The following is a 27972-nucleotide window of genomic DNA, read 5'->3' on the forward strand; positions in this document are numbered from 1 at the left end:
GGGCAAAATTTTGGGGGTAGTGGCAGCAAAAAGTTGTTGTTGCTAATGGTGGACTACGAACAAGCCCTAACCATTGGATTGAGAATGTTTATCAATGGTTAGTATAATTGCATCAACGACCATACAGATTGGAGTAAAACAGGTTATAGATGGGACACAAAACATGGACAATTCAGTTTCGCTGCTATATAGGGGTAACAGGCATGATGTGTTGTGTTCGTGTCAGATTGAAACTTAAATGAGTTGAAATAACTTGATCCTAACCCAACTCATTTAATTATCGTATCATATTGTGTCAATCTGTTTATTTTTATGTCGAGTTCGTGCCGAGTTTAAGGTTTAGACCTTATACATATGTCGTGTGTTATACTAGATTGAAGCACTAAATATTTTGAACAAGAGTTGGAAATGTTGAAAAAAAAAGTGAAAAATCGATAGGAGTAGCAAGAGGGGAAAATTCACAATATTTTAGAGAACAGAAGTCATATTGAAGGGAAAGTTGGCAAGTGAGGTTTAGAGTATGGATATTAATAAAAAAAAATGAAAAAAATGAAATAAAAATAAATATTTATTGGTACGGCTTTCTCATTACAAAACAACTCAATCTAATTTTTTTCTTTTTTTTTTAACATTTGGTTTTGGTTTTGAGAATATGTAGTTTACCTAAAATATTAAAAAGGTTATATATATATATATATATATATATATATATATATATATATATATATATATATATATATATATATATATATATATATATATATATATATATATATATATATATATATATATATATATATATATATATATATATAAACCTTACGCTTATGTAATTATGGTATGTTTAATTAAACTGGTCCAAACCCCTTTATTTATTGTGTAGTATTATCGAAAATCACCATCCTACCGCTATAGCCGATGTAGCAGCTAATTAATAACGGCGTCACTGTTACATATAGCCCGGATCGCTAGTAGTGTCGGCAATTGCTGTTTTTCCTTAAAAGGAACTTTGTCGGCAATATTATTGCCACTTAGCCTAATAAAGGAAAATGGAAGAAACACGTATTGAAGTTTTGAATCCCCATCAATATTGAATGACTTCTGAGTCTACATCATTAATGCTACTTATTTACGAAATGCAAATATAACATGCACTGTAAAAACAGGTGGCAGTTGTAATGCTAAGTGTCAATATTTAAATATATCAAGTCGTACGTTGCATTTACACATTCACAGGCTACACCATTATGTTTAATTAACTACTTGAGATATTGTTTTCACAATTTACTGATAGCTTCAACGTACTGATAAGCAATTGCAGCAAAATGTGGAGATTGAAGATAGCTGAAGGGGGTAACAATCCATACCTATACAGCACAAACAACTTTGTTGGTAGGCAAACATGGGAGTTTGATCCTAACTATGGAACTGCAGAAGAGCGTGAGGAGGTCGAACAAGCTCGTCTCCATTTCTGGAACCATCGACACCAGGTCAAGCCCACCAGTGATGTCCTTTGGCGCATGCAGGTCGATCGTTGCTCTTTCTTAATTAATTTCCTGGATTTCAATTCGTACGTTTATTAATTATTCTGTAAATCAAATTCCGAACTATCTATCTATATGTATATGCAGTTTTTGAGAGAGAAGCAATTCAAACAGACCATACCTCAGTTGAAGTTAGAGGATGATGAAGAGATCTCTTATGAAAAAGCTACCACCGCCTTGAGGAGGTCTGTTCACTTATTTGCCGCCTTGCAGGCGGACGATGGCCATTGGCCAGCTGAAAATGCTGGTCTTTTGTATTTCATGCCGCCATTGGTAAATATTTTGATTTTCTTTCATACTCATATATATAATTAATTAGTTTTTATAAGGTGTATGATCAGCCGGTATATATATCTCATATTGACAGGCTGATAACAACGCTTGCAGGTTATATGCTTGTATATCACAGGCCATCTTAACAGCGTCTTCTCAGCAGAACATAGAAAAGAAACTCTTCGGTACTTATATTGTCATCAGGTAAGGTACTAATGTTATATAATTTGTGATCATATATGTGTACATCCGTACACAAAGACATGGATCCAGTTATACCATTTGACGCATGCATAGATGTGGATTAATATATATATATATATATATATATATATATATATATATATATATATATATATATATATATATATATATATATATATATATATATATATATATATATATATATACAGAACGAAGATGGTGGTTGGGGACTTCACATAGAAGGTCGTAGCACAATGTTTTGCACGACCCTTAGTTACATTTGCATGCGTCTTTTAGGAGAAGGGCCTGATGGTGGTTTGGATGGTGCATGCACCAAAGCAAGAAAATGGATTTTAGATCATGGCACCGCGACAGCCAATCCTTCTTGGGGAAAAACTTGGCTTTCAGTAAGACATTAATGGGTATATATATATATATATATATATATATATATATATATATATATATATATATATATATATATATATATATATATATATATATATATATATATATATATATATATATTTCCTATCAATCTTTAATAAAAACTTGTACATGGTAGATCCTTGGCGTTTCAGAATGGGCAGGAAGCAACCCAATGCCCCCAGAGTTCTGGATCGTCCCTTCCTTCATGCCTATGCATCCAGGTTAGCTTGGCTCTCTAGTAGAAATTCTAAGACATGCAAGTTGATATGTTTTAGATTGATAGCAACTGTGTTCTACTGTTTTAGATGTGTGTTTTTCCTTTCATTTGCTACAAATTTATTCATGACCTTTAATTACATAGAAACATGAGCAATCTAGACGAGAATGTTGTGCTGAACTAGAACCAGCAATAGAAATTGAAATGAAACAAACAAAAAAATCCAAAGATTTTGGATATTTAATTGCTTCTGATGGGAGCATACTGTCACTCACGGTCGAGTTCGACACTCGACATTGCCCGTGCGGCATCCCGAGGTGCCCCATAAATAAAACCACCTGAAGACTTTATTTGTGAGTTAGGGAATCCACAATGCATGGAACTCTATAGAGTTCAATGGAGTGACACATCATCATTCATTATTCCATACAACTCTATTCATTTTTATCCCACAATGCATTAAACTCTACAAGTTCAATGGAACATATTAAAAAATTAAAAAAATATATTTATTTAAAGATTTAAATACTTTCATTTTTCCCATTGAAGAGTTCAATGGCCATTGAACTCCAAATCCATTGAATGCCAAGGTGGCATTTCACAATGGTGGAGTTGTATCCATTGAATGACAACTAGACATGACACCTCATTCAACTCTTCCATTAAACCCCCCATTATGGATGCTCTTACAAAGAAGCTCTGTGTTGACTTACAATTAATTAAGTCATCTCACACTTCCAATTTAAGAGCCAAACATTCGAGCCGAGACTAAGTATTAACGATTATAGATAGTTTTGTTTATGATCTGTATTAGGTTAGCATATATTATGTATTATTGTATTTCCTTATTTACCCTCTTGTAATCATTATATATGTTTGTGTTTAATGTACAGAGAAATCATTCGGCCATAATATTTCTTTATTGGTTCCTAAGATGGTATCAGCCTAACCATCGATCCTCTAAACCCTAATTACTGGCAATCTAAGTTCTTCCTCTTCTTCCCTGCTCTTCACTATGTCGTCCCCCACTCCAAATTTTGAGTGAAATCTCCCCATGGCTACTCTTCTCCATATGTTGACTATTAAATTGTCATCTTCTAATTATCTCTTGTCGAAAAATCAAATTTATCCTCTCCTATCTCATCAATAGTTGCTAGATTACGTGGATGGATTGATATGTGGTCTCGGGAGCTATGGCTCATATGGCTCCATCATCTATCAACTTGGACTCGTCTCAACCCTGTCCTAGTTACGAAAAAATCACATTTGGAAACGGTACTTTTCTACCCGTCTCTCATATTGACCACATCAGTCTTCAAGAATATCCCTTTAAGATGTTCTTGTCATTCCTCAATTATCCAAGAATTTAATTTTTTTTAGCAAGTTAACATGTGATTACCCTCTTGATATTTTATTTTCACGTGATTACTTTTCTATTTAGGGTCGCAAGACAGGCACATGTCGTCGTTCAGAGTCGTTCTCCTCCATGCGCTTCATATGAAATTTGGCATACTCGTTTAGGCCATGCTACATCTAATACTATTTGTTTGTTAAAACAAAGTGGTTGCATGCCTTTCACTTCTTTCTTAGCAAAACCTACTCTTTTTTCTTGTCAACTTGCAAAGCAACATCGGTTTCCTTTTGTGAATAATATTAAAGGTGCTTTACATGTCCTTGACCTAATTCACTGTGATTTATATGGACCGGCTCCTATTTTATCTACCGATGGATTTTGTTATTATGTAATACCATATTTACATGGTTTTATTCTCTCAAAAGCAAGAGGGATTTCTTTGAGACACTAAGGGTGCGTTTGGTTGTGAAAAATTTTCTAGTTTTCTTAGAAAATTTTCCAAGAAAAACGGAAATTTTGAAAACGTGTTTGGTTCGTTTAGTTTTCCAAAGTTTTCTAAGAAAATGAAAATATTCAGTTTTCCAAATTGTATGTAAATTAGAAAAGTGATTTTTACAGTTTTCCAAAGTTTTCCAAATTTCTAATATGGAAAATGAAAACTTCACCCGTTCCAACCAAACACGTTTTCATTGAAAATTGAAAATGAAAACTCAACCCTATTTTCTGAAAACATTTTCATAGAAAATGAAAATAGTTTTCCACAACCAAACGCACCCTAAAAGTGTTCATTACCTTTGTTCAAACTCAGTTTTCCACCAAACTCAAGGTTTTTCAGTCTAATGGTGGAACTGAGTTTGTAAATGGCTGTGTTAATCATTTTTTTTTTGGAAAACGGAAAACGAAACTCATTATCGATTATCATTTCCATATACCCTAGAGCAAACTTGTCACATCACCGAAACTAGTTTGATTATGTTATTTGAATCCAGCACGCCAGCATCCCTTTGGGACGGCACCTTCACTTCTACGACTCATATTATTAATTGGCTCCCAGCCAGATTATTGGGCAATAAATCTCCTTTTGAGCTCATGTTTCACTCGAAACCACATTATGAAAATCTTAAGGTTTTCGGTTGTCATGTATATCCATATTTGAGAGACTATGTTGATCACAAACTGGTACCTAGAAGTCTACTGTGTATTTTTTTGGGACATTCCAAAAGATACAAAGGCTACAAATGTTTAGAACCAATATCCTCTCGTATCTATATCACCCGACATGATCGTTTTGATGAAATTGTGTTCCTTTTTTCTAAAAACCCGATTCTACCATCTTCCTCACCATTATTATTTTCCACCTACCTAGAAGAGGATTCTCCCTCTTATACCATTATGCTACCCTCACCTCCTGAATCCCCATCCCATTTTCCCACCCACTATGCACACTTTGTCCTCATCCAAACCCTTCCACTAATGTTCTGGTGGATTCATCACATCCTTCTCCAATAGCTCCATCTTACTCAACCCTTTCATCACCTCCGCCCTCTTCCCCACTGCCAGTTACTGTGACATCCACCAGCCCACCACGGGTCGCTCCACATCACATGTTGACTCGTTCAAAAACCGGTCATAGTCGTCCAAAATATCGAGTTGATCTTGCATGTCTCTCCCCATCTGGTTTACATTCCGCACTTATGGTTTCCTCTTAACCAAAAGGGTTTAAAGTCGGTGCCAAGAATTCTCTTTGGATGGCAGCCATGATAGATGAGCTTGCTACCCTACACAAGAACAACACCTGGGATCTTATTCCACGTCCGTCCAACTCCAATATTGTTGGTTCTAAATGGATTTTTTGCACCAAATACAAGGAAGATGGTTCTATAGATCACTTCAAATCTCGTCTAGTTGCTCAAGAATTTAGTCAAATCCCAGGATTCGATTTTTCACACACTTTCAACCAGGTTATTAAATTTACCACTGTTTGAGTCGTGCTTTCTATTGTTATTACTCGAGGGTGGTCGTTGCATCAACTGGATATCAAAAATGATTTTATAAATAGCAACCTCTCTGAAACAGTTTTTATGGAGCAACCCCCAGGTTTTATTGACAAACGTTTTCCCAATCATGTTTGTCCTCTAAAAAAGGTTTAGTGTGGTCTTAAACAAGCCCAGCGTGTATGGTTTCAATGATTAAGCACGTTCCTGATTCAACAAGGTTTCACTTGCAATCAAGCTGACACATCATTATTTACCTTCCTCAAATGATCATGTCTCATTTACCTCCTTGTTTGTGTCGATGATATCATTCTCACCAGAAATGATTCTTCTATTAAACGTTTCAGTGATTCTCTTCACAAAGAATTCGCCACCAAAGATCTTGGTGAATGCAGATATTTCATTGGTCTTGAGGTCACACGCACTTCAAATGCCTTGTTCCTATATCAAACGAAATATGCTTATGAAATTCTGAAACGAGTTGGATTGATTGATTCCAAACCCGTCGCTACCCTTATGAGTACTACTGATGTGTTCTCTTCCATAGGTAATGCCTTTTTCAGATGCTACTTACTATCGATCTTTGGTTGGAGCTCTACAATATTTAACAATTACCCGACTAGATATTTCTTACGCGGTTAATCAAGCTAGTCAATTTCTACATGCTCCAACAACTTCTCATTTTCAGTCAGTAAAAAGGATTTTGTGATATGTCAAAAGAACTCTTTCACATGGTTTGGTCTTTAAACATACAGTTAACCATTCCATTGTTGGCTACTCTGATGCGGATTGGGCAAGACACATTGAAACTAGATGATCAAAATATAGTTGTTCAATTGTTCTGGGAGGTAACTTGGTCTCATGGAGCGCTAAAAAGCAACCTACTTTTTCGGGATGCAGTTATGAATCTAAATACAGAGCTATGGCAAAGCCGACCTCTGAAATTATGTGGATCACCCATCTTTTGCTTGATCTAAATGCTTTACCGCCTGGTCGACCTAGTTTTTATTTGATAATCTCAATGTTGTTTTTATGAGCCAAAATTCGATTGCTCACAAACACGTAAAGCATATTGATATTAACTATCACTTCATTCGTGAGTTGGTTTTAGCTGGGAAACTTCATACAAAATTTGTTCCTACCAAGTGGCAGATATCTTCACCAAACTGCTTCCTCAACCTGTGTTTGAATTATTTTGAGAACATTTGGGTCTAAGACTGCCACCTGTTCGCATTAGGGGGGAGGGTATTAGCGATTATAGATAGTTTGGTATATACTTTGTATTAGTTTAGCATATATTATGTATTACTATATTTTCCTTATTTACTCTCTCATACTTTGTATATATGTTTGTGTTTAATGTACAGAGAAATCATTCAACCATAATATTTCTTTATTGTTTCCTAAGACTAAGTCTTCCACCTCTGATTCGGTACTTAATTAAAGTTCTTTCAACTTCTAGACACCCACCTCCTCCATCACTTGACACCACCTCAAAGTTGCCACCCTCCACCCATTTTGAGATATCATCCACCTTCTTGGAGATACTGGAAGAACCCTCTCAGTGGACCATCAACTTCCTCAATGTATGCCATCTCTTAATTAGCCTTTTCACGGCTTGAAACCGCAACTGATCCCAATACCATTTCCACTTCAGGAACATCAATTGTAGCCTCTTTTCACCCTTTTATTATAATTAAGGATTGTGGTTCAAGCACATCCAGAATACTACTAGTAACATATTACTAATGTTCCGTGATGGACCTCCTCGGTAATAGTTATTGGAACTCATATATACTCCATCCATGTACATGATCATGACCATGTACCTCTTCAACATCATTAACTCAACGCTCATTGTTCTTCTCTTCTCTATAATGACTCACTTCACCACAACGACCATCGTTGTCTTTCATTAAATACATGTTCATTATCATGGCCATAACAAATGTCTTCTACTACGTGTTTCTCCTCTTGTTCTTTTTTATCATGACAACAACATTCATTTTGAATCATATAGTTAGATGTGTATTGTGTGTGTGTGTGTGGCTATGTGAGAACTTGTATCTGTACGTTTTACATGAATGATTCTTTGTGCTTCTCAAACTTGTTCCTTGAAACATAAGTACCTATTAGGCTATGCGGTATGTCCCCTTAATAAGGTGGAGGAGACTAAGTTGGCACTCCTCCATGTCATTAAGGTGAGTGGAACACCACCCCACCTTCGTGTTATGTGGAGAGATGTTGATGACTCAACATGACTCAACGTGGGGGACAAAGGCTTAGACTAATCAACTTTTAAATTTTTTATTTTTTATTTATTTTTCTCTCAAATATGGTGTGGTTGTGTGGTGGGTATTTTCTAGTAAATATGAAATGATATGGAGTTGATATGACACATGATGTGGCAAACAAAATAGTGTGGAGGGTGTGACCCATACCCACCAGCTTTAACCTTCGAAAGGTCACACCTTAAATTCGAATTACACCCACACCTTCCATAACATATGGACTACTTCTCTTTATCACAATTAGGTGATGAAAAAAAATTGCCCATTTTCCATCACTTTTTCTTTAGGCCGATGGATATTAGTCACTCTCTCCATACCAATTTTGTCACCTCATATGTCATGTCACTCTCTACCATACTATTTTATCTAGGACATGGTCACCACACCAAAATAATTTCCATGTCATTTTTTTTCTTTTTCTTTTATCAAGTTTTAATTTTTTTTATTTTAATTTTCATTTTTTTATAGTTTTAGAAATAAATTAGATAATTATATCAAAAAACAATTTTATAAAACATAACGTGAAATTAAACGACATAATGTTTTTTTTTGTAAATGCACTACTCGTTATCATCGTTAACATCGTAGATATGATCCGACAAGTCTTGTCGAATCCACTCGTGTTTTTGTGTCTTGAATGTCAATGACTTTATGCAAATATTTCACTGAACCTTGTACATTGCATGTGTTACGGCTCCATTGGCATATATTGTGCAATATTATTTCGCCATTTATCTCCCACTACCATATTATGCATTATGATACATGTATATATAATATATCATAAACTTTTTATATCATATGAATGTGATGCATGTTCTACTATGTGTCACTTCGTCTTTAAGAGTCCAAAAGCACGCTACGCATCCGTACATGTTGTTTTATGTCTTCTCTTGAAGAATCATTCTCTCCTTTCTATTGGGTGTTGGAATTCCTTCACAAATGTGGAATACGTATGATAGATTCCATCCGTAAGGTAATACCCAAATTTATATTCGTTTCTATTTACTGTGAAAGGAGCATCTAGAGTCTTTTCAAAAAAAAATATTGGTGAATATTGGTGAATGATTAAGAATGTGGATGTTATTGTTGGAACTCACAACCCCGAAAAAAAAAAAGCATTCCAAATCCACACTTAGGAAGCAATAGCCTTTAATAGCAATGAAGGTGTTTCATGATGGCCACTTCCAAAATCCACTCTCCACTCTCCACCTCTGGGGACAATTTCTCCAATCTCAGCGTGTACAATCAGTTCTTGTAAGCATACCGAGAAAACTATGTCTCTCTTCATATGTCGCATATAGTTATTGCATATCATTCAACAAAGGTTTCTGCAAGTAAACATTATCAAATATTTCAACACACTTTTTGACAATCTATACAAACTTTCTTTTGCAGTTCATTAAGACATTTTCAAATAATCGTCAACGGATCCCGGTGACTCCCTATAAGTCATCAACTGAATTGTTGCAGCACATTTCTGCAATGATGTGAATTCCTGCCTACCTCTAGCATCATATTTCAATTGGAAAAAACGATACCTAAAGATATATTTAATAGGTAAAAAATGTATTTATTTTATATAAAGATATATTTATAGGTATAAATATGAAAGAAACGATACATGCTTTTTAAAGCGTTAGCTATCTATACAAACATTTTCGTACTCAAACGAAACCTTCATTGAAATCATTTGAGTTGTATACACAATTATCGCAAAGTAATAGTTCTATTTAGCCCCACGCTTCTTGTTCGTAAAGTGGTTTCATTTTTTCTTGTAGTTCATTAGCATAGTACTCGTACATCATGGTGATGAACATATCATCATCATCAGAGGACGATTCAAACAAATCCATAATATAAAAATATGTTGGAAATTCGTATGAAAAGATGGTAAAAATGGTAGTAGTGTGCAAAAAAAATGAAGTGGATCTTATATTTATAGAGGTAAAAAATTGAAAATCTGAACGGTCCATTTGACCGTTTGAATGATTTCCATACGCACTGCCATGCATTGAGATGTCCACGGTATGCACGACACGTTATGATGGGGCAGTGTTCCAAGAAGCTCAACGACGTGGAGGCAGGCCATCCCATCCTCCTCCATGGTGTTTTAAGCCCATACCCAGCAGCCTTACAAAAATCTCTAAGGGATCACTTTCTTCATTGGGATTAATTATAGAATCCTCATTTTCATTGCCCTTGGTATTGTCCTTCTGGGTCTTTTCTCACACAAACACCATGCATAAGGTTGCATAACATATTTCTTCTGAAACAAAAACATATCGTCCTTTCCTTGAAGTATATGCTTTCTTTCATCACTGGTCCGTACTTGACTATAGAGATCATCTTCCAAAGTCACGAACAAGGCTCTGATGCCCCTTTGTTGGAGTTAGTCTAAAAACATAATAGTTACAGGAACTTTTCTGCAATCAAAGTAATGAAAAGATGATTGATTTACAAAGTAGCGCATACTTTTATCAACTCCACACCATGTTACGAAGATACATACACTTATTTACTTATATGTAGGTACACAACAAACTCAACAATTGCAATCCATCAAGTAACAATCATAACTTTTCATATTGACGGTTATACTTGGGTTAACTAACTTAAGCCACCAAAACTAACCTATAACTAAAAATAACTAAAATCACCAAAACATGTTAAAAGTCTAGAATACACTTCAACAGTTGCTAATAAAATGTAATTGTTTAGTTACTTGCTAGCCAATGCTGGCCTATTTTAATATATTGTCATTTCCAAAAAAAAATGTATGATTGAATCATTAAAAGATTCAAGAAAAACATCTTAAAACCATATATCATACCAGATTTCAAGATCAGTTAACATCAATGAACATGTGTTATGTTGATAACTTCACCCTTACTAGTTTTGTTTGTCCAAATACAGCAAAAATGTGGTGTTTCTCTCGACTGATATACATGCCAATGTCTTACCTATACGGAAAGAGGTTTGTTGGTCCAATCAGTCATCTGGTTTTACAATTACGAGAAGAATTATACGCACAACCCTATGATCAAATTAATTGGTTTAGTACAAGACATTTGTGTGCAAAGGTGAATTACTTGCTTCCCTCACTGATTTTCTTATATCTTTTCAGTTGTTATTTTCATATATTAACTGAATATCTCAGGAGGACCTATACTACCCTCATTCTCTACTACAAGATCTAATATGGAACAGTCTTTACATTTTCACTGAGCCAATCCTAACACATTGGCCACTCAACAAGTTGCGGGAGAAAGCACTGAAAACAACCATGGATCATATCCATTATGAAGATGAGAATAGTCGATATATCACAATTGGTGCTGTGGAGAAGGTAAGGAGAAAAGAAAATCACCTAAACATTCATAGAAATATTAACAAGTAAACGGTTATGTGTATTCATGTTCCCTCTTAAAAAAATGTGCAGGCTTTGTGTATGCTTGCATGTTGGGTTGAGGATCCAAACGGGGACTACTTTAAAAAGCATCTTGCCAGAATCCCAGATTTTTTATGGGTTACTGAGGATGGGATGAAAATGCAGGTCATACAAGACTATCTACTCACTTAAAAAAAAAAAAAAAACATAATGTTGTTATGATACATGCTATAATATTCGATAGATTAACTTAATTAGATTATTATGATTAAAAATTTTGATGGTGTGATTTCAAAATAGACTTTTGGCAGTCAACAATGGGATGCAAGTCTTGCCATTCAAGCTTTGTTGGCTACAGATATGACCCACGAGATTGGGCTTACCTTGAAGAAGGGACATAATTTTATTAAAGCCTCACAGGTTTTTGAGACCCAAATTAAAGCTATTAATTATGCATGTATTGAATTACTAGTTAAACATAAAACTAAGTACCTATATGTGATTGTCAATTAATGAACTTGATCAATTTTTATGTAGGTTAAGGACAATCCTTCTGGTGACTTTAAAAGCATGTATCGCCATATTTCTAGAGGGTCATGGACCTTTTCAGATCAAGACCATGGATGGCAAGTTACAGATTGTACTTCTGAAGGGTTGAAGGTGTTTGTATATATATTTTTTCAGAAACACATAAGCACACAACACAAAATAGCCTATTAATATCTACTTACTTTCTGTACTCAGTGTTGCCTTTTATTGTCACTTATGCCCTCTGAAATTGTCGGCAAAGAGATGGAGCCTCAGCAACTTAGTGAGGCTATCAACATAATACTTTCCTTAAAGGCAAGCATATATATATAGATTGCTTATGTTACTTTTTCCTCTTTTCCATTTCTTGGAAACACTATTAGAAAACTTTTGTTGAAGAAAACCTAGATGTTAGGAAAGATGAAGTAGTAAAATAAGTAATTTACATATCTAAACTGTTAATCGTGTGAATCTTGAGAAGTTCTATTTTTTAACGCTCATGATAATGTAGAGCAAAAATGGTGGGCTGTCAGCATGGGAACCAGCAGGATCATCAAAATGGTTAGAGGTGACTTGCTGTTGAACTGTTTCTTTTTTTACGAATGCATGTGTCATTATATATGAATCCTATTTATTGAATTTTTATTCCAATTTAGATTCTCAATCCTACAGAACTCTTTGAGGACATTGTGATTGAGCATGAGTAAGACTCAGATGTTGTTTACTACTTACATATATATCTTCACTAGTTACAAATTATACTATATAATGTCGATTTTGAGAGACTTTTCATGGTCGTTGTGGATTAGGTATGTTGAATGCACGTCGTCAGCAATGCAGACCCTGGTTATATTTAGGAATTTGTATCCTGAACATAGGAGGGAAGAAATAGATGGTTTTCTTACAGATGCAAGTGGATACCTGGAGAAAATGCAAACGCCAGATGGTTCATGGTTTATTTCTGATTTCATCATCACACAATCAGAATTCTTAAAACCCTCGAAATTACATTTATTTATTTATCTAAATTAATTAAAGAGACATGGATATTAGGTATGGAGAGTGGGGTGTATGTTTTATATACGCTACCTGGTGGGCTCTTGGAGGACTAGCAGCAATCGGGAAGACATATGAAAATTGTCAGTCAATCCGCAAAGCTGTCAATTTTTTACTGAAAACACAGCGAGAGGATGGTGGTTGGGGAGAAAGTTACAGATCTTGCTCTGAAAAGGTAATAACTCAACAAGACAAGTTTCCAATTTTTTGATCATGTCAAATTATACACGTTTAATTAAGCATGGCTTAGTATATTTGCATTCATCTCAATGGTTTCTTTATAAACAGACATATGTAGCTCTAGAAGGAGGAAGGTCCAACTTGGTACAAACTGCATGGGGTATGATGGGACTGATTCATTCCAGACAGGTCAGTTGTTATTTGTAAAAAAAAATCATATCGTATCATATGTATTATTTACATTATCTTGTCATTTATAATTTGTATTGTAATACACGTCTTCAATTGTACAGGAAGAGAGAGATCCAACACCTCTACACAGAGCAGCCAAGTTGTTGATTAATTCCCAGATGGAAAATGGTGATTTTCCACAACAGGTAATGCTAATTGGAAATTTTGAACATCCATATTACATAGTTTAAGAAAATAGTTTAATAGAATGTTTGAAGTGTCTAGTTTGCTAATTACTTGAAAACTAAATAATGCAGGAATCAGTTGGAGCTTTCAAGAAAACTTGTATCTTGCACTATGCACTTTATAGGGATATCTTTCCAATGTGGGCTTTAGCTACATACCGTAAGCAAGTACTACAAAAGCCCACGGGTATCTAGCATGGTACCATGTATCATTGCGTCATGTACTATACCATCAAAAAATATCATTTTCCTTGGTGTTTTATCAGTTTCTATGCAACTACACAAGCTTCCCTTTAAAGAACTAGGATACCTTTAAAATATGAGATGACAGTTTTGATCGACGCCACAGTGAAATGTAGAATAATCCAAATTAATTTACAATCATGTTTTCTTTGTTTCGTTACTTTTGTCTTAAGTTTTCTTTCGGTTTCAACTAATGTCTTGATCTGGCCCGGTTAAAATAAATAAACTAGTCACTAAAAGTGCTTCCATACTTTATGAATTTCAAGTAAAAAAGAAAAAGAGCTATGAACATGTAACATGAATTGTAGAAGGCTGATGAAGCAATCTTAAATCTTAATGAGATTTAATTATCATTTCAGCGTTTGCATGCAAATGCAAATGTAAATGTCAATTATATATATGATCATTTCATAATCAAGATATATCTCATAGAACCATAGTGACTTATAAAGCCTATATCCATCTCATTATTTAATTATTTGAATGTTGCTACTTTAATTTATCAACTTTGTTAAGCTTATTGAACTTGATGCACACATCTCTCGTTAGTTGTGAATATGCAAATTCACAAAGTATTTTTTGCAAGACTAGTGCCGAAAGGGTGCGGTGCGGTCATCATTTTTCAATTTGTAAAAAAATTGTGTAATACTTATAGTTACTTTTGGTATTTTATCAATTTATAAAAACTTCTATGATACCTGTTTTTTCATTTTCTAGTGCTAACAATGTTAAGTTTTTTGAAATTTACCACATCAAAAGAAAAAACGAAGAAATTTAAAACACTAACACTTGTGGCCAACAATATCCATGTATGAAAAGTACATAACAAATGAAGAATATGTGTAAGACTAAAGCTTAAAGACCAAAACAAATGAAGAATATACCAACTTCCTAATTCACAATCAAGGGAACTGGAAAGACCCACCAATTTCATTAGCGCCAGCTGGCGGATTAATGGCAACCCAAAGCAACGAAATGGTGATCGCAATCAGCCCTGACCAAACAAAAACAATCGTCGGAGTCCTCCCTCTTCGGCCCATCAAACCTTTCGCAAATGGATACAAATGGGCCAAAACCCAAAAGCTAAAAAACACTCCGCCCAACAACCGGCTCCACTGCGGAATGGCACTGTAAATCGTCCTGCTAAACCCAACCGCAATCGCGATCAGATTCGTCATCATGATCACAATCGGTGGAATCATCAACGACGTCCATTTGATTAAGTAAAGATCCGCGAATTCATCGTCTTCGTCACCCCCGGATTTTGATGTTAAAGTGAACGAGATTTCAATTCCGGCCACCACTTTTAGAAGCCCTTGAAGAACTGCGGCGAGATGCGCGCTGGTGCCGCCAATCAGCCAAAACTGTTCGTTCCTCCACCATTCTTCGAGCTCAATTCCGGACCATTTGATTTCAAGAACAGCTAACATACACAGAGTTAGGGTAATCGCGAGGAGGTAAACAAGAAAAGTGACGTCGAGACTCTGAACGATGAACTGGCCAGAAAATAAAGAAAGAGCCGGGAGGAAACAGTAAACGATGAGGAAGATGGAGGTGAAAGGGTAGATTCCGACGTTCAGGTAAGCAATCCGTTGAAGAAACTTCATCTTTGAGCTCGCTAAAAGCGCGTTGTTTTTAGAAAAAAAGATTTCAACAGACCCAGTGGCCCACCGGAGCACCTGGTGGAGACGATCGGTTAAATTAATCGGAGCGGTTCCACGGAAAGCATCTCGTTTCGTTACACAATAAATCGACCGCCACCCGCGGTTATGCATCCGGTAACCCGTAACCACATCTTCAGTAACCGACCCGTAGATCCACCCGACCCGGTTCCCCCATTCGGTTTTGTCTTCATACCAACATGAAATCACACTGATTGCTTCCGCTACTGTAGAAGCATCAAGAAGCTCACGGGGGATCGTGAGTGCACCGGGAGGCCGACCGTTTTGGACCGCAGGGTGGTCCGCAAGCGGTCGACCTTGAAACTCCGCAATCGGAATCGTATCGATCAACAAACTCGAGTTCCCAAACTTCTTCGGGAACAAAGAAAGATTCATATCGGAATCGGAATCGGGATCGTAATCGCCCATTCTCAATCCTTTATGTTCATCGGGAGCGGAAGAAACCGAGCTTTTGCTTTTCTTTTTTCGACCAAAACAAGAAAACCCGGAGTGGTAGTCTTTAGACCGGGGCGGATCGAACCCGTATAACGCGGTCCTCCGGAATAGCGTTCCGGTTCCGACGTACACAGGGCCTTGGATTCCATCGAGGGCGCGCATGTTTCCGTCGAAGAAAACGGTGTTGTGATTGGCGTAACGATCGGAAGGGTCGATTCCTTCGAAACGCTGCGGGAATTGAACGTAACAGATGCGGTCCCCACCTCGGTCCATCATGAAGCACATGCCTTCACGAATGGCTTGGGAGTTGTAGATGTAATGATCGCAGTCGAGGTTGAGCATGAAGGGCCCGTTTGACATGATGGCAGAAGCTCTGACAAGTGCGTTCATGGCACCTGCTTTTTTGTTGTGATCGTATCCGGGGCGTTTCTCACGGGACACGTAGACAAGAAGTGGGAGGCGGATGTCCACTTCCGAGAAATCCAGTGGATTTACTTCGTTGTCTGTTCCATTTAGTGGATCATCACTTGGTGGTTTTAACATCACCTGATTTTACACACAAAAATTTTATCTCATAAGTTTTTATATGAGATAATGCATTTAGCCCTATTTAATTAAAAAACCAATTATCTAGACAAGTTTAGAAGCATTTAAGATTCTCACCTGTATGATGCCTGCATGATCACCCTTGGAATGTTCCGGAGAAGGCATCATCCAAGTGCCAGGCCAATGAGTAGCATCTGCCATCCATGTAGCTTTAGGGATCTTAATAGGCTGCAAAAGTTCATCACCAGCTGTTTCTTTTTGAAGTTTCATGGCTTTAATCTCTTCTCTAGCATTATAAGCATCAGAACGCCTACGAATGGAATCAGGAAGCCCATTGATTCTGACCTTAAACTCATCATATTCCCGTTTAACTCGTCTCCTATCCTTCACGAAATCCTGCCTCACCTTGTTCTTATACGGGTCCCGTTTCAAATTGAAGTAAGACTCGGGATTCCTCGGCTCAATATCATGTTTCCTACAAAAGGGTACCCATAAATTTGCAAAACTTGCAGCCTCTGCCATGGCTTCAAAGGTTAAAAGAGCACCACCATCATCAGAAACATAACAAGATAGCTTATCAACAGGGTAATTAGCAGCAAGAATGGATAAAATGGTGTTTGCTGTAACAAGAGGTGGTTCTTTATCTGGATCTGCTGTGGAAACAAACACATCTACCCCTGGAAGATCAGACTTTCCTGATGGGTTTTGAGGACACGGTGTTTCGAATTTTTCTTTTAAAACATTCAGGTCAGTTGCCCGGTTGACCGGAGAGATTTTGGGCAGTTGATCAAGTAGCCATGAAAATGCAAACCAAAGCTCACAAATAATCGACATAAGCCATAGCCATATTGCATCCTCATTCGGATGAGTAATTCTCCAATGAAGAAATAATCCAAGAACCACCATTCTAACCAAAACTAGAAGCCTACATAATTACAAAAAATCACAATTAAACATTAAGAAGTAATTTCAAAAATAGAATGAATGAAAGTTGGTTTGCTTTTTCTTGCATTTAAGTAAACATACCGATAAGGACTAATAATGGCAGCAGGGATTTTGAGTTTACGAGTGAGAGGGCGCCATGGTTTGTTAAGAAGCTCAAGCTGTTCAGCTCCAGTTGGCTCATTTTTGTTCTCACTTAATCCTTCATCTTTTGGCCAAAAAGCATTCCCATAACCATAAGTTCCACTGGTTTCAAATAACCATCGGTTATGGTCAAACTCACCTGTTTGACTTCTAACCAAAGCTGACTTTGTTGATTTCATCAAAGATAACCTTCTTTCCATCTTTGAGGAACCCCTTCTCTCCATTTTAGAATTTGGGATATTTGATGGAAGAGATAAAGGCTGTCGATGGTCAACACTGTGTTGATCAAGATCCGTTTGTTTATACGGTTCTTTACAACCCGGACAAATCCCATCACCCGTTTTCACAGCATCAATGTAACAATCTCTACAAATCTTGAAATCGCATTCACATGGGAGAATATCAACACCCCTTTCATCGCTCATAACAATTCCATCGCATCCAGGGATTTTACAGGAAGACCCTTTTGCTCCAGCCATTTGTGGATGGGTAGTTTCGGAATCAATCACTTTGTCCATTAAGTGAGCTCGAGTTACACTGTTGAACCCACCTGTGAAAAGCGAGTTTGAGACGTATTGTTCTTCTACCCTTTGGGAGATTGAAGGATCCATGGGTTGATTGTCGGGTGTAGCAGGTATGTGGACTGTGTAGTTCATGAACTCTGTGCTTCCAATTTCACTATCCAGATCGTCTCTTGAGTAGTTCACATAGCGCCCTGAAGAGGTTCTTCTAGCAAAAGTCACTTGTGGAGGAATCGGACCCCTCGATTGTTGTAGCTCTAATGCTTTCGGTGATCTTGAAGACATTTTCTATGAAATTTGTGAAAAAAAAACTAGTAATTTAGATTATCGAAGGAATCCAGAGATCACCTGAAAGAAGAAGAAGAAGAAAACCAAGATAAGGAAAAGGAGTAATTAAGATATATAGATGACGAAACCTGCAACTAAAAATACCTAATCCGATATCAAGCATCATCCATGGAAGAAACCCCAAAACTTTTTACTCAGTAAGCAGAGCAAGGAGATAAAGAAAAACAAGAGATTTGTTCTTAATATATACGACTGGGTACTTACTGGGGAAAATATTATTTTATTATTAAAAAAAATCCATAGAAACAATGAAGCCGCTTCCCGAGAGCGTGTGAAGAAAAATTCAAACCAAACACGAAGACTGAAAAAGATATTGTTTGGACATCTTCCATATTACAACTGTAATTAACAGAGCTTTAATTCTATCATATTAATTTTTGTTTTGATGACCCAAACCAACACTCAAAAACAACAATAGTTTATTTTAACCTAATTACTGAATTAAATAAGTGGTCACAGTCGACGAAAACAAAACAATCGTATTCAAAATTCGCATAGTAGCTTAAATGAACGTTTAAATAGTCAATGAAAGAGACTGAAACTATAAGACACCATAAACGCAGCTGGAGATCAAAAATCAAAACCTGGTCATACGATACCTTAAAACGCCGGCTCCGGCTCTCCATTTTTAAGAGATTAGAAAAACCCTAAATAAACAGTGACGACAAGCATGTGTAGGAGAGAGTGAGAGAGAATTTAGCACAATAAAATTTAAAATACCTTGTACAAACGAAGACTAATAAACTGAATTGTTTATCGGATAATGTTGACAGATCTTGTCCGGATTATAATGAGATAGAATCAAAGATCTTAGGATGAATCGCCGAAAGCAAGAATCCTCCAAATGGTTGTTGTGCCGGAGAACTCTCCGATTTAAGCGACTGTGTGTTGTGTGTGAGAGAGAAACAAAAGCTTTTGAGTATAAAAATGGCGAAATGTTGGGGGAAAGCATGAAGACGAGGGATACGTATGGAAATTGAAATTTGTGGGTGGGCCCAACCCTTTGCTATTCTACGCGGATATTTATTTTATTTCCGAATTATACATTATCATCATTTCAAATAAGAATTTATTCAATACAAATATTTATTTGTTATTCTATAAATATATGATTATTTAACAGTTTCTAAAGACTGTTTATACATGAAAATATATATATGGCTCCACTAACGTTTTATCTAATGATTAAAATTATATTTGATTATATGTTGAATAATTTTTATCTTTTTGGATAAGATCTTATGATGATTATTTGTCTTATTTATTAGTATTTACTTTACAAATATACTTCTCTTACATTTTTTTAGGACCGATGAAAATATCTCGTGTATGTTTTTTTATATGTTGAGATATTGAGATATGTTTGCCTTAAATAAAACTTGAACATACCGCATTTTAATATAGGAAAGATTCAAATACTTAAATTATATATGAAATAAATGTATAATTTAAGAAAACAAAACAAAATAAATAAATAAATAATAGTACTGGATGGTCTGAATTTATTCGTGCAAAGATACAAACATGCAGAAGACAAGAACAGCAGATTATCGAAATACCCAAACTACCCTCCTTATCAATAACGTTTGAATTTTGTTTTGAGAAAAATGAAAAAAGAAAACGAAAAACAGAAACAACGGGCAAAAACGGATGAAAAAAGCAAGTAGGGTACCCCACGCGCATAAAATTTTCTTCTTTTTCACATTTAAAGTATTTCTCTTTTTCCGGCAACCGGCACAACAATTGCTTTTTAACAAAAATATATTTTTTTCATTCTATTTTTAGAAAATTAGTTGTGTTTAACATAATTTTGTATAAAAGAAGTTTCATCCTTGTTTGATTCATGTGATTCGATCGAGTCATGAATTATGTCCATATATTGGAATGCATGTGGTTCATAAGAAGATGCTTTGCATTACCCGTATGGACTAAAGAAAAGTAGAAAACCTTAAAAATGTAGGTGCCATGTAATTTTTTTAAAACAATTGTATCTGCAATTTCATTAATTTTGTTGTCTTAGTGTTGCAAAACTTTTACAAGTTTAATAGACGGTATGTAGAAGAACAGATAAAGACAGCTGTTCAAATAAATTTATAGATTTCAATTAATAAAAGAAATATAAGTATAAAATCAGTAAAAACATATTCTAATAACTTATAGACTTGCAAAAATTGCAAAAATGGTCCATGTGGTTTGTTGATTTCTGTGGGTAAGGTTCAAAAAAAATTACTAGCAAAAAACGTCTTTATTTGAAGTTTGAGCTGTGGATTTGATCGCTGCCTCTAACTGCCGTTAGAGGCATTCCGTTTTCTTCCCCACATGCCATGCACATGAGGGTATTTTCGTCTTTTCATTTATAGGAGGAATGCTCATCTATTACCGTGCATATAATGATGTCCAAAAACATTCTAACCCTGAATCAACGATTTCCACCCCAAATCCTTTCTTGAGCTGAACTGCAGTCCTATAGGTTGAAGGAAAAAAAATGGTGCATTCATTGTGGACTATACATCCTATGACGATGGGGTTTGATATACCGGATTTGTATAGTGACTGTTATTATAGCTTTTTAAACTTCAATTTTTTCAAATTTCACACAATATGCTAACTACATTTTGTATTTTTTGTTGTTTGGGATAGTTGATCATCCCCATTTGTTCACGACTGAAATTCGCCATGGTGGGAAGTCCACACCTTTTCCAAATGTAAGATATGTTAAGGGGAAACTTACGTATATTGATTTAGTTGATATAGATGAGTTTTCAGTGCATGAACTCGACGCTATGATGCTAAAACTAGGATACGTGGTTCCCCCAGTAATATATTATCACTTCAGGATTCCCAATGAAGACTTGACTTTGGGGCTTAGAGCTCTAGGTAATGATCAAGATGTGTGTAACCTACCTACATATTTTGGAGCTAACAAGGTGATCCAGGTGTATACTGAGCATGGCACAACCAACTTGGTTACATACTTCATGTCACCAAATAAGAGTAACGGTGTTGTCATTAAGCAGCTAAATGAAGAAGATGAAGTGGGAATTGAACCAAAACAAAGAAAACAAAAAATAGTTGATGATCCCCAACATGAAACTTGTAGTTCATCATTACCACTTATGATTTATGGAGGTGAATCAAAATCACTTACGCCAAAAATGAGGAAAATAATAAATTGGAAGCCAAGCGAGGGTATTGGGTCATGTTCTAAGAGGTTATAAATGGAAACTGAAACAGGGGATAATCAAGACAATGAAGCACCATCAAGTGACACAAGGGATAATTAAGACAAGGAAGTACACGAAGAACATGAGCTTGATTCAGCAACAGTGTATGTACCAATGGATGTATCTGAAATGTTGAATGTATAATTTGATCCATTTGAAGGGTTGCATGATAATGAAAACAACACAACAGACCCTACAGCAATCCACCGTGGTAGTGAATATCAAGACTTTGATCAAGATAATGGGGGTTTAGTTGATGGTCAATTAGACGAGTTAAATTTAGAAGAGAGTGAAGATGATTACAGTGATTCTGGTAGTGATGTTATAGTAGACATAGACAATAAAGTTGATGACGTTGATGTTGACATGAGTGACTTTAGAATGAACATTGATGAAGGTGTAGAGTATTTAGGGTTTGGGTTTAGTAATGAGGTCGAAGACAAACAAGAAACAGATGAACAAGAAAACCTTGAGGTAATTGATTGTGATGAATGGGAGTCATTAGGAGAAGACTCTGATACTGGAAAAAAAAACAGGAAGGCTCTATTAAAACGGTTGGGTAAGGAGAAAGTATGTTCACATGGTGAGGTGCAAAAATCTAGTTCTTATTTGGGACGGATGTGGAAGTCAAAGAAAGATCTTAAGAATAAAGTGGATGAGCATGCACTTGTGTCACACCCCAAAATCGGAACGGCGGAAACGTTATGGGGTGGATGACGTCATGTCAAGTATCACAACATATGCAGTATAGTAATCAAAGTAAAACAACCATTGCATTAATAGTAATAGTTTTACATCGGTTTACATTGTATAGAATCATCAAATTAATACAAGTAATAATGTAGATGCAGCTTGGTACTAAACGGTCTTCACCAAAAGCGCCTGAGATGTACCTGTCTATTGCTGACCTAAGAATACAAGTTATTTGAAAGCGAGTATCAGCATTTTTACAAATGCTGGTGAGTTCATAAGTATTTAGTGTCATTTTATCCAAATAACTTTATATAAGTAGTAGTTTTAAAGTATACAGTGAATTAGAGTCCTTTCCAGAAAATCCTATATTTTCTAATTAAAAGCAGCCTTCTACCAAGACTGGACAGAGTTATGTGGTAAAATGTAATTTTTCCTTAACACTATCATTATCAAAATGTGGTATTGATTTTGAAAGAAAGTAGGAGAATATCAGGGAAAATAACATATGCCTCAGCAGTGAAGACTGCTGACTAAGGCAAAAAGAAACCATAGACTCCAGGAGAGTATCGAATGAATGGTACGCCTGGCTCAGTTTAACAAAAGAGAGACACAGACCCCAGACGGTATCAAATGAAAGATACGTCTAGCAAGGTCTAAAAACAGTGAACACAGACCCCAGACAGTATCAACTGAATGATACGTCTAGCAAGGTCTAAAACAGTGGATACAGTGAATACAGTGTTAAAACCCGTTAACTTAAGGCCATGAAATAAGGCAACCCCGAGATACTCGTAACCATACTGATAGACACTAGAGAACTTGACGCCCTGTAAGCGTCAGTGTAAGTGTGACATTTGTTACCCCTTGGCTTGGTAGGTCGTGGACTGTAGCTAGCAGTCAGGGTGCGGGGGTGTCAATCTCGTATAGATCTATACACACAATGTCCGCTCTCCCTACAAGAGACTCTGGTTACCAACTTGACAATGGAGAAGGCCGTGTATTGAAAATGTATCTCGTATAGTGAGATCTGATGTAAAATACTGAACTAATGATAGAGACTCACAACTAAACTGACTAATGTAAACCTATATGTCTATGCTTGTATACATAATATATAACTAATGATCAAACGACCTTCGGACGGACATCCGATCCCACCAGAACACATCTCAATGAAGAAAAGGAAATAGGGCGAACTAGCCTTCCTAAGTCCTTTAAACATTAATTATATAACTTATACAAGCACAGGCATACATTTAACTAGGTAGAAACATTTAACGAAGTTTAAGTGTTTAACAAGTAGAAGAGTATCGTGAAGTAAAAGCATATCGTGAAGTAAAAGCGCATCGTGGAGTAAAAGCGCATCGTGAAGTATAAGTGCATCGTGAAGTATAAGCGTATCGTGAAGTATAAGCGTATCACGAAGTATAAGTGTTAGCAAAGTAGTAGCATTTAACCAAGTAGGAGCATTAACTAAGTAGAAGTATAACAAGGCAGTAGAATCTAACGAAGTAGGAGTATAAAACATGGAAGAAAACTTATGTGAAAACTTTGGAAAACCTTTATACTTAATAAAATCACGACTTGGTATCTTTTATAAAATAAGTTTGAAAACCTTTAGAAATTCTTTGGAAAACTTTCATAAAGAAGTTTTAAATGAAACTTTGATAAAACATTTTGGGTAAAGAATCCTTTGTTTAACATACTACCATAACAGGATTTTAAGTAAAACATACAGCGTGAGAAATAATTTGAGAAAAGCTTTGTACAAGTAAAGATGTTTTGGAAGGCCATTTACAGTATCGTAAAAACAGTTGACAGTGTAATAAATTACTGTGCATGCGGGTTATCAATCACATGTGATTGATATGATAACTGGCATGTTTAACTTGTATCCCCCCCCCCATAAAAGCATGTAAAAACATTTAAAAGGTTAATTCATGGGTATGAACTCACCTGTTGTAAGTGGATCGGGTGAAGGCGCCGGTATAGGATGCTTAGTGTCAAGTGAGGACTTGACTACACACGCGAATCCTATTTAACATGTAATGATACATTTAAGTATCCAATTAGTCATTTAATAACTAATTAAGCAAGTAAGGATGTCATACGTCATAAAAACACTTTGCTACAAGTGTTAGACGTGTCCCGGGTAACATCTAAGGGTGTGAATGGCCTAGATAGGGAGTTTACTCTTCAAGAGTAAACTCTTTATAGAGTTTACGGCCCTAAGACCTTGTCCCATGAGTTTACGGCCGTAAACTCATGGATGGTGTGATCTTGATGCATTAAGGTCTTATAACACTCGTGGTATTAGGCTAGGTTCAATTCTAGGGCTTATGAAGGGTTTAAGGCTTCAAAATGGACCATTAAAGGAGTTTACGGCCTATGCATACCCCTTGAGGAGTTTACGAACATAAACACATGAGTTTACGGTAGTAAACTCATGTTGGTCCATTTCCTTGGTTGTTTGGTGGTTCTAACTCATGCATGTAAGGTTCTAGCCACTTCTAGGGGCATAGGAAGGTGTTTAGGGCACTTAAACACCTTGGAAAGGTGTTTATGGTCTAAGGAGATACTCTTGGGGAGTTTACTACCTTAAACACATGAGTTTACGGCAGTAAACTCATGTTAGCCCATGAATCATGTTTTTGGTGCATCAAACAAAGGATTACAAAGCTCTAAGCACTCGTGGAAGCTTTTGGAAGTGTTTGAGGGTTGGTTTAACACCTTAAAAGGTGTTTATGGTCTAAGAATATGGGTTTACGGTCTAAGAACATCCTTACACCGTAAACTCATGTTTACTCCCCATTTGGTCCGATTTTGGTGTTCTAAGTCTTTTCGGGTAAGACTCTAAGCCATTACTAAGCATGAGGAGTGTTTTGGAAGGGTTTTTGAGCATTAAAACCCACATTCAAGGGGTTTATGGTTTTGGGAGGCTCCCAAGACCGTAAACACATGTTCTTGGGGTTTTTGGATGTTTAAGCCCCGACTTTGAAAGATAAATAAGTTAGATAACAAGCTAGGAAGGTTAGCTTACCGATTTGGAGCTTGAAAGAGTGATTTTTGACCAAAACCCATTTGTAGAGAGAGAAAGTAGAGAGAGAGAGAGAGAGAGAGAAAGAGTGTATTAGGTGGGGAAAAAGGTGGGAGTGAAACCCACTCCTCCCTTATATAGGGTGGAGCTTATGGCCTGGCTGGGGTTCTCCTGACACCAACCGCGAACGGGTTTTTCACCACTTCCTTAATCACGGCGAATTTTTAAAATTATACCGCTTTAATTTTTGTTCGCTTAACGAATACTATTTAAAATATTCTAACGGGTTTAAATCCGGTCAAAAATATTTTCGGGATAAATTTGGCTAATTTTTGACGTAGTTAATTTCGACGTTAAAACTAACGAAAATTTTTGGTTTGCCACAACTTGAAACAAGGAGAAATATTGCTTTTAAAAAGAATCATGCAACAAGAATAAGGGCATATTGCAAAGGAGTTATGCCTGGTACTAATGTTAGTGCGCCATATGTGGTTGGTGGGACAAGTGGTGCACGTGGGTCCAATGTGTTAGGTAGGGTAGATAAAGTAAATAAAGGCAAGGTTAAAGTAGTAAATTCAAAATCCACCACTTGTTTTTGGCACTCCGCACTTATATGCATCTAGGTCTTCGAAAGATGGTAATTGATATGTGAAAACGTAGGCAATCAAGGAAAATATGAGCTTGCACAACCACTTTTCTCGCAAAACATATTATTAGACAAGTTCAATCAAACCCCACAGTTCCAATTCGAGCCTTACAAGAAGACTTTCAGCAGACAACTCATTGGGGATTTCAAAACATAAGATGTTTAGGGCTAAGGCAAGGGCTACAAAGAATGTTGTTGGGGATTACTCAAAGCAGTATGACTTGCTTAGAGATTATGTACTCGAATTACAGTCCAATAATCATGTAATGTTTGGTTCAGGTATTATTTATCTTTCAATAATTTAGAGTTTTGGATTAGAACTCGACGAGTTAGGAAGCTCCAACTTGCCTTGTAGGAATTCTTTTGGACGCGGGTTTAAGGAATCGACTCGAGGAATAGACGTTGGAAAGGAAAATCCTAATTTCCATGGCTTGTAACCTATTTAAAGGTCGTAAGCCTCATTAGTAGCCTCCCTTATCTCCCCCATCGTCCAGAGAAACCCTAGTTTATCTATTCTCTCTCATTGTGTGTGTAAGAGATTAGAGAGTGACTTTTGGTGCTCTTTTGAAAGGAACTAGAAGCTTGAAGAGGTTAGATTGAGTAGAAGGCGGTAGATCCGGGATTTCCTCCAAAGTTGCAGCTACATTGAGGTATAAAGTTGAAACCTTGGCCTTTTATTGCTTAGATCTTCTTTTATGAAAGTTTATGGCCATTATTAGCCTAGTTTGGGACTATTCTTGGATTTGAGCATGATATGAAGATTTGGCTTCAGATATGGATATCTCATGGGCTTTGTGGACTTAAATTTGCTAACTTTATCAAGGTTTGTCCCTCCTTCATGCTCTAAGACCCTAGTAAGCTTGTGTAAGTGTTTTTAGCCCTTCGATGCCTTGCATGGATGTAAAGTTAGCAACTTTACGTGGTATCTCAACCCTAGGGGATTGGATCTGTAGTTTGGGGCTTTAGATTCGACTGAAAATCGCTGAATATGTTAAAACTGGGAAAACTCGATGAGTTGCCCTGGCAACTCGACGAGTTGGATTGGGTTTCCCCTCCTTCTGGATACTGAGTGAACTCGACGAGTTGATGAGACAACTCGGCGAGTTGGCTAGGGTTTTTCCCGGTTTTCTGAACATTGAAGGAACTCGACGAGTTGCTAGATGCACTCGACGAGTTAGGGTCAACATGGACTGTTGACCTTAACCTTGACCATGGTTGACCAAGTTTGACTTTAAGGGTATTTTGGTATTTCGGGATTTTGACAAGTCACATGGCGGTTGTAGGTTGTTGAGTTGGAGTTGTGGATTGGGATTGATCTTATCAGTTCAACATTTCTTGAGAGGTGAGTCTCCTCACCATACCAATGGGTCTAAGGCACCAAGGTCGGCCCATTTTTTATATGTGGATTGTTTGTTGGTTATGTGTTATGTTGATATGACAATTACATGGAAGACCCCGGGGGGTTCCCGTGGCCGTAGATTGAGACAATGAGGGGTTTCCATGGCATTTGGTATAAGACCTTGGAGGGTCTCCATGGCATCCTAGTATGTTAGTATGATTAGCTTGTATGATATTCCTTGGTTAGCTAAGACCATGTGGGGGTTCCCATGGCAGTTAGTGAAGACCGTGTGGGG

At 36.6% G+C, this 27972-nt stretch overlaps 2 protein-coding genes across 4 annotated transcripts; one reads left to right on the forward strand and one right to left on the reverse strand.

Moving 5' to 3' along the window:
• The first annotated feature begins 1163 nt into the window (after window positions 1–1163).
• LOC111884163 (shionone synthase) lies at window positions 1164–14276 on the forward strand. Its single transcript, XM_052769193.1, has 18 exons — window positions 1164–1526; window positions 1632–1817; window positions 1932–2021; window positions 2231–2428; window positions 2587–2671; window positions 11223–11389; window positions 11467–11655; window positions 11749–11862; window positions 11998–12117; window positions 12235–12357; window positions 12442–12540; window positions 12737–12793; window positions 12882–12928; window positions 13035–13178; window positions 13279–13456; window positions 13570–13650; window positions 13755–13838; window positions 13950–14276. Exons 1-18 carry the CDS (start codon window positions 1326–1328, stop codon window positions 14070–14072), a joined length of 2286 nt encoding a protein of 761 aa, XP_052625153.1. The 5' UTR covers window positions 1164–1325; the 3' UTR covers window positions 14073–14276.
• A 602-nt stretch (window positions 14277–14878) lies between these two features.
• Window positions 14879–19680, reverse strand: LOC111884162 (cellulose synthase-like protein D3). 3 transcript variants are annotated; one of them, XM_023880487.2, is made up of 4 exons: window positions 19459–19680; window positions 17810–18738; window positions 16901–17708; window positions 14879–16783 (listed from the first exon to the last, which is right to left on the reverse strand). In XM_023880487.2, exons 2-4 carry the CDS (start codon window positions 18673–18675, stop codon window positions 15023–15025), a joined length of 3435 nt encoding a protein of 1144 aa, XP_023736255.1. In that variant the 5' UTR covers window positions 18676–18738; window positions 19459–19680; the 3' UTR covers window positions 14879–15022. The 3 variants fall into 3 exon arrangements, with proteins under 3 accessions (XP_023736255.1, XP_042755948.1, XP_023736254.1); XM_042900014.2 differs by lacking the exon at window positions 19459–19680 and adding an exon at window positions 19338–19362; XM_023880486.3 differs by lacking the exon at window positions 19459–19680 and adding an exon at window positions 18823–19052.
• Window positions 19681–27972: the final 8292 nt, after the last annotated feature.

This window comes from Lactuca sativa, chromosome 3, assembly GCF_002870075.4.
Source record: "Lactuca sativa cultivar Salinas chromosome 3, Lsat_Salinas_v11, whole genome shotgun sequence".
Classification (NCBI taxonomy): domain Eukaryota; kingdom Viridiplantae; phylum Streptophyta; class Magnoliopsida; order Asterales; family Asteraceae; genus Lactuca; species Lactuca sativa.

Excerpts from the sequence above, each read along its gene's own strand:
- LOC111884163 (XM_052769193.1), top strand. The coding sequence starts at position 1,326 with ATGTGGAGATTGAAGATAGCTGAAGGGGGTAACAATCCATACCTATAC. Across the intron at positions 11,656-11,748 it reads CAATTGGTGCTGTGGAGAAG|GCTTTGTGTATGCTTGCATG; the intron begins GTAAGGAGAAAA and ends AAAAATGTGCAG. Across the intron at positions 12,541-12,736 it reads ACATAATACTTTCCTTAAAG|AGCAAAAATGGTGGGCTGTC; the intron begins GCAAGCATATAT and ends ATGATAATGTAG.
- LOC111884162 (XM_023880487.2), bottom strand. The coding sequence starts at position 18,675 with ATGTCTTCAAGATCACCGAAAGCATTAGAGCTACAACAATCGAGGGGT. Across the intron at positions 17,709-17,809 it reads GCCATTATTAGTCCTTATCG|GCTTCTAGTTTTGGTTAGAA; the intron begins GTATGTTTACTT and ends GTAATTATGTAG. Across the intron at positions 16,784-16,900 it reads ATCATGCAGGCATCATACAG|GTGATGTTAAAACCACCAAG; the intron begins GTGAGAATCTTA and ends GTGTAAAATCAG.